The sequence below is a fragment of the Saimiri boliviensis genome, chromosome 12 (assembly GCF_048565385.1).
Source record: "Saimiri boliviensis isolate mSaiBol1 chromosome 12, mSaiBol1.pri, whole genome shotgun sequence".
Taxonomy (NCBI): Eukaryota; Metazoa; Chordata; class Mammalia; order Primates; family Cebidae; genus Saimiri; species Saimiri boliviensis.
Window position 1 is genome coordinate 19,999,693 of NC_133460.1, and position 14,020 is coordinate 20,013,712.

A 14,020-nucleotide genomic window follows, 5' to 3' on the forward strand; every position below is an offset into this window, starting at 1 on the left:
GCTCTGTCACCCAGGCTGGAGTGCACTGGCGCAATCGCAGCTCACTGCAGCCTCCACCTCCTGAGTTCATGCAATTCTCCTGTCTCAGCCTCCCAAGTAGCTGGGATTATAAACATGTACCACTAAGGCTAATTTTTGTATTTTTAGTAGAGAGGGGTTTCAGCATGTTAGTCAGGCTGGTCTTGAACTACTGACCTCAAACGATCCACCTGCCTCAGTCTCCCTAAGTGCTGGGATTACGTGCCTGGCCTAAAGAACCATTTTTGAACCACCACTCAGAGCCTTATTTCTGATATTTTGTCTAATAATTTGATGTTAAAGAGTCTACTGAAGGGCCAACTACATGAAGATCGCACTACAAATGAAAAAGCAGACTGAAGTAAACATTAGAAACCATAGTCCAAAAGAAAGACCTCATAGTTATACACAGATTAAACTGCAAGTGATGTTTCAGGCAAGAACTGTTTTGGGCTGGGTGCAGTGGTGCGCACCTGTAATCCCAGCTACTCAGGAGGCTGAGGCACAAAAATCACTTGAACCCAGGAAGCAGGGGTTGCAGTGAGCTAAGATCCCAATAAGAGCTAAGAGCCTGGCAACAGAGCAAGACTCTTGTCTCAAAAAACCTCTTTCCTCCAGTTATTAATAATATTCTCAGTAATACCAAGTCGACTATGAAAGCTTCATCATTTAAATAAAATTCATCCAGGCATGCCTATAATCCCAACTACTCAGGAGGCTGAGGCATGAGAATTGCTTGAACCAGGAGGCAGAGGTAGCAGTTAGCCAAGGTTGCACAACTGCCCTCCAGCCTGGGCAACCATGCCAGACTGCCTCAAAAAAGAAAATCCTGGCTTGGTGCAATGGCTCATGTCTGTAATCCCAGAGCTTTGGGAGGCTGAGACGGGATGCTCACTTGAGCTCATGAGTCTCAGACCAGCCTGGGCAACATGGTGGAAATCCCATCCCTGACTAATATGAAAATTAGTCAGGCATGGTGGCATGAGTCTGTAGTCCCAGCTACTTTTGGAGGATGAGGTGGGAGGATGGCTTGGGCCCAGGAGGCAGAGGTTGCAGTGAGCTGAGATCATGCCCCTTCACTCCAACCTGGGGTGACAGAGCCAGACCTTGTCTCAAGAATAGCTTTTAAGAAAACCTATCAAAGGCCGGGCGCGGTGGCTCAAGCCTGTAATCCCAGCACTTTGGGAGGCCGAGGCAGGTGGATCACGAGGTCAACAGATCGAGACCATCCTGGTCAACATGGTGAAACCCCGTCTCTACTAAAAATGCTAAAAATCAGCTGGGCATGGTGGCACGCCCAGCTACTCAGGAGGCTGAGGCAGGAGAATTGCTTGAACCCAGGAGGCGGAGGTTGCAGTGAGCCGAGATCGTGCCATTGCACTCCAGCCTGGGTAACAAGAGTGAAACTCTGTCTCAAAAAAAAAAAAAAAAAAAAAAAAAAGAAAACCTATCAAATGGCAGTAAACTGTAGCTGACTATATGCTTTCTAATAAGATAAATAAAATTAAGTGCCCATATGAATAAAGACCATTTTTCTACCCAAAAATGTCAATTAAGAGTATTAAAATAAAGGTATCATATGCAGTATGAAACACTTCAAGGATCCCTTACCTTTGGAACTGGTTTCTAACATTTTATTCTTGTTAATGAAGACAGGTCCCTTGGTGTATCTTTTTTCTAGCAAATGTTGCCTTTCTTGTTCAGTTATTCCACTTGTTATGACATAAGGGCAGTTTTCTTTTTGCAAACCATCAATATCCAAATCAAGTCTCCGTTTAACTTTCTCAAAACTGTTATCCAAAAATGGTTCATTTCCACACGACACCGTAGGTGTGTCCATCTGCTGTTTCGTATTCTGGTTTTGCATTAGTAAAGGAGAAGGATTTTTTACATCATAAGACTTATTCAGTTCTGTTTGTAAACTGCAGTTTTTGTCTGATATACTGGCTGGCTTGAGTCCACTCACAGTTCCAAAGTTTTGACTTGCTATGCACTGACTGCTGGCATATGGTTCATGCAGCTTTGGCGTCGCAGCACAGGTACTGTTTATTTTGTGTGCAGCTCTCTCATTGGATGTTAACTGACCTTCCACAGTAACAAGTCCATGAGTAACTTTATTTTCTAAATAATTTCCTGAAGATTGACATACCTGATTTGACTTACCTAAAACCATATCTTCTATGACTTCAGATGTATTTTTGCCTACATAAGCCTTGCTTGAACAAACGCTTGCTAAATCAATGGGTAACTTTGGCACAATTTCGGGCACATTTGTTTTTTCATCAGTATCATGAACAATTAAGTCCATTGCCTGTTCTTTTCCTTTAGGGCTTAATTCACAGGCATTTACTGGGTTATTTATAAGTATATGACATGCTGATGATGTCCTGGAACGCCTTCGATGCATTTTAGGACTCATACTTGGCTCCGGACTAGGTAATTTGGCATAAGAACCTGTAAGACTTTTGATAACATTATTTTCAGTAACAAAGGTGGGAATAACTTTAAAATCAGAATTAGGTTCTAGAACAGTGGAATGGCCAGTTTGTACAGGTATGTCCACTTTCGAAAAGCTAGCTAAAACTGGCATACTCATGCTGCTTGCTTGAGTGGAAGCACCTTGGAGAAGAACATTTGATTTATTAAGGCTTGGTTTGTCAGGAATAACTGAGACACAGTGTTTGCCTGTCAACTGGGCCTTCTCTTTAACACAGTCAGCCACTTTAACAGCATCATTTTCTTTGTCTGAATGACTCTCATTAACAATTCTCTTTGTACTACCTCTCAGACTGCGTCTAGATTGTTCTCTTTCTATATATTCCTTTGACTTTTTCATCAGATTCTGAAGACTTATTACATAGGGATCTGGGGTGACTTCTGCCAAAAGTAGTGGATCCTGTGATTCATTTATTGAGAAGAGACCATCAGAAATAAGAGTCTCTTGTGGGGTTGCTGAAGAGGTCTTTGGAAAAGCTTCATTTTCTACATGACCAATATTGGAACTATCACATTGCTTCAGAGAATTAAATTCTTCTGAATCTCTAGCTAAGTCTATTCCATTAGTTTTACACTGGTCCTCATTATCCAATGGCAAAATCCGGGCTATGTTATCAAGCTTTGCTGAAGTAGAGTGTTCAGTATGGCTTGGAAAGCTATTTGGAAATGTAGCAGGAACATTCAAGTTTCTGACTTCTGGATTAGAGTACACCGTTTCCATCTCCCACTGATCAAAATCACTGGCATTAGGTGCTTTTCTAACCTGAAACAGGAAATTTCAAAGTTAGTCTTCCCTCATTGCACAAAAAGTCTCTGATTTCACTGTTTTCTAAAATAAAACTGAAATTGAAGATTGAGAGTTCTGACATTTCAAAATATAAACAAACACTAAGATGACAGGTCTCTATGGTATCCTGTATCACATGGGGCTCAAATTATTGTTGAAAAAACACCTACTGGTCATCCAGCCTAAGTTATTAAAGAAAAAAAAGAAAATTAATCTGATACAAATATGAACATACACTCACACACACACACAAACACACACACACACACACACACACACACACACACAGAGAAAGAGAGAGAGAGAGAGAGAGAGAGAGATTCATATATCCCTGTGCAATTTAATCTTGGATAATCCTTAACTTTCTTCCAGTCATATGTTATTAACATTAAAATAGCTATCATCCAAGGATAATAATATATGCAATAAACAGTAAGTTTATTAGCTATCATCCAAGGATGATAATACATCCAATAAACAGCAAGTAATGAAATGTCTTACATAAACAATTCCCCTCTAGCAAAAACTTGTCCAGGACATTGATTAAACAAAAATGATTCAGTAATAAGACTCCTGCACCCACATGCTTACTCCAAAGTTTAACTAAAATCCCTCCATAAAATGAGGCAAATTTGTAGTAAACAATAGCTCAGCCAGGCAGCTTAAATCATTTAGAAATAAGAAATATTTCAACTTAAAACTCAATTCATTAAAACAAAATTCAATTAGATTAATTGATGCTTAGTTAAAACAGCAACCTGTTAATGAGTTTCAGAACAGCCAAAATAGGTAAAAATTTGGTAGATAAAGAAGAGAACAACTGTATATACGAGGAAAAAAACTTTTCTTTAATATATGTAAAGCTGGGTGAGGTGGCTCATGCCTGTAATCCCAACACTTTGAGAGGCCAAGGCAGGCAAATTGAGGCCAGGAGCTCGAGACTAGCCTGGCCTACATGACAAAACCCCCTCTCTACAAAAAATACAAAAATTGGACATGCATGGTGGCAGGCACCTGTAATCCCAACTACTCGGGAGGCTGAGGCAGAAGAATTGCTTGAACCTGGGAGCAGAGGTTGCAGTGAGCTGAGATCACACCATTGCACTCCAGCCTGGGCAACAGAGTGAGACTCTGTCTCAAAAACAAATAAATATATAAATGTAAAAATAGATACTTTGTATCTAAATAAGCCAACTTAGCAAAATAACAAACAGAAAACTAGGATGGTTTCTAAAGGTTATACATGCATATATTAAACTGGCAAAAATCATTATTCTATTATCGTGAATACAGACTTCAAAATCCTGAATATTAAAATATTTTTAGGTTGTTTTGTATGTGCTTGTTTTTTTCTAGACCACATGGAGCTCCTATTTTACCTTACAAATCCCAAGACATGTAATGATTTCTAGGTGCTATTCAATAAACAGTACAACAAGATATACTTAGTCACAACCTCAGGACCAAAATAAAACAAAAAGGATACATATTCACAAAATCCATGAACATGTTCACAGGTTTAAGCAAAACAGATTATTTCCTTAAGTAAAATATTTCACATTTGTGATATTCAGAAGCTATGTTGTTATATCACTAAAATGAGCCTTTAACTAGACAAATTAAATAACAAGAAAAAAATGTATCATAAAATCTTAGGTTTGACAGGTGAAGCAGAAACCTAATTGTATTATATAAAATTTCCCTTTCTGAATAATTAATTCATTACAGTTCAACATTATACAAGCTCTTTTAACAATCTTTGTAGTATATTTTATCTTCCCTCAATGGACGAAGAATGATACGCCATTTTCATTTCAATCACAGGAAATATCTAGTAAGTAAAAAACCCTCTTATTGTTAAATTAGTGCCACTCAATATATTTTTTAAACTTAATACGGACAGTAGTTATAATCTGCAAATTGAAATCTACTACCCAAAAACTACATACTACTGTAAAAGGAAAATAAAATCTCAGGACCCTAAACTCACTATGTCAAAGGAAAAAGTAAAGCTTAGGAACTGAGTCACACAAAAACTGCCTTCCTTTTGTTCCTAAACAGATAGCTGCAAAATAGAAGGCCACCTATCTACCCAGGTAGCGTCTCTTGCAAATTGCTCAAGGAAATTCCTTGTAGGCCCCCAAATCTTTACACTAACCCAGAGTTCTGTTGAATCTCACTCTGACAAGATATCAACAAAGACCAAAGATGACCAGAAATCATCTCCCTTTGGAGACAAATGTATATTTGACTTCTTCTTCTACCTCTGTTCACTTTATCCTATGTAAAGTACAGATTTACTGAGCTTGAGATTAATGCATAAGTGACTGTTCCTCTACCCCCACCTTTCACATGACATGTGGATTCAGTGAGTTCTAATCAAAGTCTCACAAAAATGTGACCACTCATGACCTACCCTCCTTTTTCCTTCTTTCCTCCTTCCTCTCCTGGTATTCTTTCCCCTTTAAATACTGAAATGCTCAAAACCTCTTTTGGAAAAAGCACAAGCCACAGATCCTACTGTAACCTTCGTCTCTTTTTCCTTGGCACATCCTTAACCTCAGCAAAACAGAACTCTAAATTGATTGAAACTCGCCTCAGTCATTTTCTTCAGTTTACACTACCAACAGAGAAATGAACCCTTAAGGTTCATTACACATGTGCCATCTGATATGAATTATACAGACAAACCACAAACTCCTAAGATTATGGAAAAACAAAAAGATGTTATCAGCAGAACACTGCTGTGTGTGGTAGAAATTAGTCATTCAATCTAATCCATTTGTTTTTCTTTTCAGTACAAAGTGATCCACACGTCAGAACAAATTGTTTATACAAATTTAATCTAAAAAAACTGCTTAAGGTGTAGATGTGTTGTTTAAATGGTTTTCAGACATGGGATGCATCTAAACCATTCCATGTATCTAAAATGCATTTTGTGTATCTAAGAGCAGAATTTTCACAGGAAAAAAAAAAAAAAAAAATTGGGGAGCAGTTATTTACTTGACCAAAGAATGAGAATAAGGTCATTTAGTCAATAGTCTGATTCGTTTGAGTAAACAACAATAGCCAATTCTATCATCTTGTCACTGAAAATTAAATGTTTTTAGCATCACAAGATGCAAACAATAAGCAATTATATTCAGTATATGGCTCCATTGTGTAAGTATCCTCTGATTCAAGTACTGGGCATCACTAACAAGCAAGTACATACTCTTTGGAGTAACTGAAATGGAAAATCACAAATTATGAAGCTTCTCAAATGTAACAGTAAAGTACATTAGAAATTAGTTAAGTACAAGTGATATTTCTGAAAAATTATCATCAATGCTTATCTTATGATTTCTTTAAATCACACACCTGAACATTGTCAAGAATCTCCTGGACACGAGTCAGTAAAGCTTTCTTCCTGTTAACCTGCTTTTTTACTTCCACATCAAGTGCTTTCTGCTTTTCTTGTTGCATTTCCTTTCTTTTCTCAATGTTAAGCTGTAAAACATCATAAAAATTTAATTATTTTCCATAATGAAAATATCATAAAATCAGGAAGTTCTGAATCAGAAAGATTAGAAACACGTGCAACAGGCAAAACTAATCTATAGTGAAAGAAATCGGAACAGTGGTTGGGCTTCTGAGTGGGATGGGGCATTAGAGATCTTTTTACGGTGAAGAAAATATCCTGTGTGAGTGTGAGTTATACAGGTGTATGCCATATATCAAAACTCAGGGAACTTTAACACTTAAGATCTGTGCATTTTGCTATATGTAAATTATTTTGAACTAAAAAAAAAGTTAAAAAGCAAAAAAGTTTGTTCACTGATCAAATGTTCTAAAATGACAGAAATAAAATTAAAGCCCTTTCGGCCACTGCTGAGTTTTTCATTACTTCACTTGAATATTGACTTGAATATTTCTTCACAGTTCAGTATCTTACTTCACTAGGTCAAATGAATGCTACAAGTTTTAATTTTCTAACCAGTATACGTTTTACCTCTTTGCTGCCTCAAAAAAAAAAAGTCCAAAGGTTTAATGATAAAACAAACAGATAATGTATTATTTGCCTACAAAATCAGAATACATCTTTTCTTTCACCTCTACCTTCCAATAAAAATATAATGTACCTAAAAAAATGAAGGCTTGTAAGCATTGTATCTTTTTATAATGGATTTCAATCTTAATTATTAAGTCCTGGGAAATTGAGTCACTGTATTAAGAGTCAAGATTTATCGTAGACTTACACAAATAGAAAATACATCATTAAAAAATTATTTCAGAAGTTGCAATATTCATCTGCCAAATACAACATAAAAGTATGGATTAGGTCCATAAACATTATATTTTGCTTATAAATAAATAACAGATGGAGTCATAGACCCTATACAACAAGCCTCAGACATTTGGTCCACATTAAGCAATATGTTATCAAATAGCTGATAAATATGTTGTTTTAAAACTTTTTCCTAATTTCATGGTACGAAATAATCATTACACAGTTTACTTGCTAATCAAAAGGAGAAAATGTGTACTTTAAAGAGCCATCTGGCAGTCACTACTGTAAGCAAGTGTTCAAACTAAACATCACTAATAGAGAGGACAACCAAACGTTACGTAACTTCTGATTTAATTTAATAGGAAGTACAGGGCATCATCTCCGAAGAATTCCTTGTGTTTTTTTTTTGAGACATTTTCGCTCTGTTGCCAGGCTGGAGTGCAGCGGCGCAATCTTGGCTCACTGCAACCTCCGCCATCTGGGTTCAAGCGATTCTCCTGCCTCAGCCTCCCAAGTAGCTGGATGCCACCACGCCCAGTTAAGTTTTGTATTTTTAGTAAAGACAGGGTTTCACCATGTTGGCCAGGATGGTCTCCAGCTCTCGATCTTGTGATCTGCCCACCTCGGCCTCCCAAAGTGCTGGGATTACAGGCATGAGGCACCATGCCTAGCCAATAAAAAAATATTATTTTTAACACATAGAGGAGCTGTTCTAGATTAAAATAAAAAAACATAACAAGCAAATACTAATCATGAACTTTGGATCCAGATTGGGGAAATAAAGTTATAAAAGGTATTTTAAGCACAAATGGAAAATTTTAAATATGAACAGAATTATTAGATGTTATTAAAAATTATTAATTTTCTTAAGATGTGATAATGGTATTAGGTTTAAATAGGAAAATGTCCTTATTTTTAAGAGATGTATACCAAAATATTTAGGGAAGCAGCATCAGGTCTCAGTCGTTTTCAAATGGCTAGGCAATTCTGAAAAACATATGTATGTAAGTATATATGTACACACACATACGTGTATATAAAATCACAAACAATAAAGCAAAGATGACAAAAACGTTAAAAATTATTGAATCAAATGGTAAATCTACAGGTGGTCATTGCATATCCTTTCAACTTTGCTATGCTGGCAGTTAGCTCTGGTCTCTTCAAAAATTCAATTAAATTAATTAAAATAAATTTAATCTTTTAACTCCTGTTATACCAGAAAATAAATTTAAAGCTCATTTTTTTCTAATATTAGTTTGTGATTTAAAATATAATCATGTACCGTTTTAAAATAGTAAATTAATATTAAAGGATATATGATGAACTGTCTTCCGTACTATCCTATATTCTCTCACCACTCCCTGGAAAAGGAACAGCCATGCTTTAAAACACTCAAATGATTAACTTATATTGGGTATCTGTTAGGATCCAGGTAGTATTCTAACCATTTTGTATCTACAAATTCATTTAATCTCCAAAACAGACTTATTAGGTAGGCACTATTTTATCCCCATGTAACAAATAAGAAAATGGACCACAAGTTCACATAGCAAGTAAGTAGCAAAGCAATGATTTGCACCCAGGCCAGAAGGTTCCAGAGCCTAGGCTATTTTTTCCTTCTTTCAGGAACTGGTCTTGCTCTGTAGCTCAGGCTGGAGTTCAGTCATGCAGTCCTGGCTCATGGCAGCCTGGAAGTCCTAGGTTCAAGCAATCCTTCCACCTTAGCCTTCGAGTAGCTGGGACTACAGGCACATGTCACTGCGCCTGGCTAATTTTTTTAAATAATTGTTTTTGTAGCGCTGTGGTCTTGCTATGTTAACCAGGCTAGTCTTAATTTCCTGGTCTCAAGCAATGCTCCTCCCTCCAGCCTCTCAAAGCATTGGGACTATAGGCATGAGCAGCTGTGCCTGGCCCAAAGCCTGGAGCTCTATTACTCTATACTGCCCTGACAGCATGCTGCACAATGTTTTACACTAGATCATGGAGATCCTTCCATGCCTTAACATTTAGATCTGCCTTACTCACTGTAATGGTATGTATGAGATTTTATAAAACGGACCACAGTTAAACTACTTCACTACTGATGGACATTTAAGTTATTTGTCAACCTTTGCTATTTTAAACAATGCGAATGTAATCTTGTACTTATTTCTTTGGGCTCACATATGAGTGTAATTGTAGGATATACCATGGAACTGCTGAGTCAAAGGCTATGTATGCTTTTAAATTGTACCAAACTGCTCACCTAAAAATAAACCGTTTCTCTCAGCAAAACAGCATTAAAAGTGCATTTTCCACAATCTAAGGAACACAAGGTTCTATTAGCTCTTTGCCAATCTATAATAGTAAGTAAAATATGCTAATTTATTTTTATTTCTCTAATTATGAATAAGGGCATCTCTTCAAATGTTTATAAGCCTTTTTTTTTCCCCCCCACAAAATGCTTTAGTTGTTCACTAAAGAAAAAAAAAAACTATTTAAAAACAAAGAAAGTTTACCAGTGGAGAAAGGATAGCCACTCCATGAAAGCGAATAAGTGAGATACTTTCAGACTGAGCAGGCAGAAAGCTCTCTGTGGATATTGATGCTTCTTGTATTCTGGCAAGACTTTTTTCACAGAACTTCTCATACTCCTCCATCTTTTCACAATCACACTACAAGAGAGAAAAATGTTATGTTTAATGTACCAGGAAAAATAGATCTTAATTATTTGGCAAATTTTGCAGAGCATGAGAGAGTCCGTATAATTCAGAATTCTTATAACTGGTCTTCCCAGAATTATCTCAGTGATCAGGAGCTAATTATTGGGTGTGGTAATTGACCTCAAGAACATATCCAATTAAGATTTACTTTATATATTAAATATTTCTGAATATTACTGCATGTAAATCAAACTTTAAATGAGACTAATTTAGCTAAGAATTCAGTAAAGCCTTTTTTTTTTTTTTTTGAGACGGAGTTTCGCTCTTGTTACCCAGGCTGGAGTGCAATGGCGCGATCTCGGCTCACCGCAACCTCCGCCTCCTGGGTTCAGGCAATTCTCCTGCCTCAGCCTCCTGAGTAGCTGGGATTACAGGCACGAGCCACCATGCCCAGCTAATTTTTTTGTGTGTGTGTTTTTAGTAGAGACGGGGTTTCACCAAGTTGACCAGGATGGTCTCGATCTCTTGACCTTGTGATCCACCCGCCTCGGCCTCCCAAAGTGCTGGGATTACAGGAAAAAATATATATTGATTGCTTATTTGCACAGCATTATGTGTGGCACTGTTTCCTTTAAATAAGGGAAAATAAAAAGACATCAGAATCACAACCAGCAAGGGTATGAACTATGGAAACAGAAAATCTAATACAATGTTCCTTTATGTGTTCATTTAAAAATAATTAACTTCTTAACAAAAAAAGAGAGGGAAGGGAAATTCAATTCATGATGTGGGATATGCAAAGATGAAATAGGATATGTCCTCCGTAGGCCTCAAAGTACTTAAAAATTCAGTATACCAAAGTGTCAGTGACAAATTACAGTGCAATGAGAAATGGAGAAAAAAAAATATTCAAAATTACAATCAGATTAAGAAAAAATTATATTGAACTTTTGACCAAATAGTTTAATCAATAACAAAACTTCTTCCTACCATTCCATCAATTGTAATTATTTCTGTGTTCAATTTATGCAAACTAGAAATTTAATGTCAAAGAAATGGTTTTCTACAGTGTGAGATTATTTTACAAGCTTTTATTTAAACAAAGCAAAAGTAAAAACAATAAAATACCGTAAGGCATAGCCATTTTTTTAGTCTATGTTTCTACTCACATTATATCTTAACAACTCCATTTATGCTCATATACTTTTTTTTAATACATGCCATGCATTCAGCAGTACAGAGAATGTAAATAGATTACTCATACAAATAAAGTAATATACAGTCTATAGCTACTCAAGCAAAGCATGAAATTCAATTCTAAAAGTGAGGGAAATTTAAGAAAATACCATATTTTTATGGCCATAGTTTTCTCTTTCAACATCATAGAGATACGTCTCATTGTTTCAGAGTTATTCACATCCCCTAAATAGTACATGTACGTCCTACATCTTGAAGATGTACAGTACTATATTATTATTACAGCCCAACACAGCATATGACAATGCATTACTCACTCAAATATGAGTGCTAATATGGAGATTATTCAAATTACTAGATGATCCTCAGAGCATGTCTGAATCCTTCTTATCCTTTAGTCTCAGCCTGGATGTCCCCCACTCAGAGAAGGTGTCCCTGATGACCCCAGCTAAATTAGCTCTGCCTTGATCACTATCACATTACCCTGTTGTTTCCCAATTTTCATAGCACTTAACCACTATCTGAAATTATCGTTTATTTTCTTTTTGTCTGTCTTCCTCCACGAAAATATAAGTGCTGTAAGTACATGTACCTTTTCACACTTGATCACGGAATCCCCATTACACAGAATAGTATCAGCAGACAGCAGGCATTTAATAAAAGTATTGAATAAAGGAATTCGGGTAATAAGCTCAAACAATAATGTAAGCCAGAAGAAAAAAAGAAGGTGGACTATACATTAAAGCTAGAAAGGAAGAATCGAATTTAGAGAATGGAAATTTCACTACGGCCCTATTCCGAAAAACTGATACCTCTTAAACTGCAAAGGTAACCATTTAAGAAGTGAGCAGTCCATATCCCATGATTAAGCAAGAGGACACTATGCCTTTCACAGTACAATTACCACTGTCAGCAAGGTTTTATTTTAAGGGAGCCTTAAACTACAAGGCTACCCCAGCCACAAATCTACTGCCCCATACCTTACCATCACGCATTACTGGTCCACTTCCAGTAATAATTTGTCAGCTGTAGCAGGTTCAGACATGCCCTGTCTTCTCCATTTATACCATAGAGAACCACTGTCCAAATAAGTCTCTTTGCAAACCCCATGGACTCATGGTCCTATCTGCTCCTGATCTGTGCTCTGCCACACATGTCACTGAAAGGAGTGGTAAAAGTAGCATAGAACAGATCCTGCCTTTTTTGCAGAACCTAGTGTGTGTGTTTTTTTTTTTTTTTTTTTTTTGCTCATTAGTTCCCCCAAAGACGCAAACTTCTTGTAAAAGTGGTAAAGGGAAAGTTTTCTTCGTTAGATGAATTCTAGCTGCAAGTTCTTGGCAAGCTAGTTGTCAACCCCACACCTGTTTCCTCCACTGTAAAACAGGGATGATCACGGTATCCATCTCAAAGGGATCTTGTCAGAATTAAATGAGCTAATGCAAGTAGGGCAATTAGCATAGTGCAGAACACGCAGAAAGCATCAAATAATGGGGCTTGCTTTTCTTATTAAGAGGATAATGATGATAATTTTTAGCAATAGACTATGAATTCCTGGAGGGCAACGACAGTTCTTGGTTCCCGGTAGGATTCAAATGAAACTTAAAAATATAGGAAAGGGGACAACGGCTTCCTCATTTCCCTGTCTCTAAACCTCTCCCAGTCAAATCAGTCTCGAGATGGCTGCCATTTGCCCAAGCTGGGGGTAGGGAGCTTGGATCATAACCAGAATAGAATCAAAGGGTGGGAACCATCTAGCAGCTTCAGGGGCAATCAATTACTTTAGTATCTTGAAGCTTATGCCCCAGAGTGGCTAAGGCGTAGTAAGCAGCGCTCCTAGGACCTTAGCTGTGGTATCTGGAGCTCATAAATGGCCAATGCATACCCCGGGGACGCCTCCCTCTCCGGCACCCATCGTGGTGATCGAATTGGGGCGTTTTTCTTCTCTTCTTTCTGGGAAAGAGAAGAAACACACCTCAATTCGATCACCGCGATGGGGTTCTCCCGCTGTGGCCCGAGTCTTATTCACCAGGGACGATCCCCTGCCTTCTCCACAGCGCCTCATGGTCCTCAGAAAGGCTCCACACCGAGGGCTCTCCAGGTGGGGCCGGCATAAGAGCATCACCTCCGTACCCGGTGCTGTCGGCCCCTGGGCTCCCACCTCCCTACAGCCAGCGCCCTTTCAGGGGGTTCAAGGCCCGGGAGCCCAGCACAGAGCCCGCCCTCAGCTCCTCAGGGCGCCAATTTCGCCTCGCCAGGCCACCTCTCAGCTCGGACCCGCCGAGGCTCGAGCCCCCTCCTCATGCACACACCTGATCCCCCAAAGCCCCTTCAGCTCCTCTCTCCTCGTCACGGGCCTTGTCAGGAAGCGAATGGCTCAAATGGTACTGACAGAGCGCAGCACGGTCCGCCGCCGCCTTCTCCTCCTCCTCCCCGCCATATTACGGACCTCAGGCGGCAACGCGGGCTCCTGGCAACCGTCGCCGCTGCTACCAGGACTCCGCCTCTCAGGGCCGGCACTTCCGGTGGTTGATTACCGGGCAGTTGAAACGGTTGGGCCACCAGAAAACTACAATCCCCGATGTGCATTGCGCGCCCCCGATAGCGGAC

At 38.4% G+C, this 14,020-nt stretch overlaps 1 protein-coding gene across 3 annotated transcripts in view; it reads right to left on the reverse strand.

The window, feature by feature from the left end:
* CCP110 (centriolar coiled-coil protein 110) overlaps positions 1-13,943 on the reverse strand; it is a 30,338-nt gene extending 16,395 nt beyond the window's left edge. For all 3 annotated transcript variants that reach the window (XM_010340730.3, XM_010340729.3, XM_010340728.3), the window contains exons 1-4: positions 13,723-13,943; positions 10,073-10,228; positions 6,662-6,790; positions 1,630-3,277 (exon numbers count right to left, since the gene is read on the reverse strand). In XM_010340730.3, coding sequence (XP_010339032.1) covers positions 1,630-3,277; positions 6,662-6,790; positions 10,073-10,213 — 1,918 coding nt within the window. In that variant the 5' untranslated portion in view covers positions 10,214-10,228; positions 13,723-13,943. The remainder of the gene's footprint in view (positions 1-1,629; positions 3,278-6,661; positions 6,791-10,072; positions 10,229-13,722) is intronic.
* Positions 13,944-14,020: the final 77 nt, after the last annotated feature.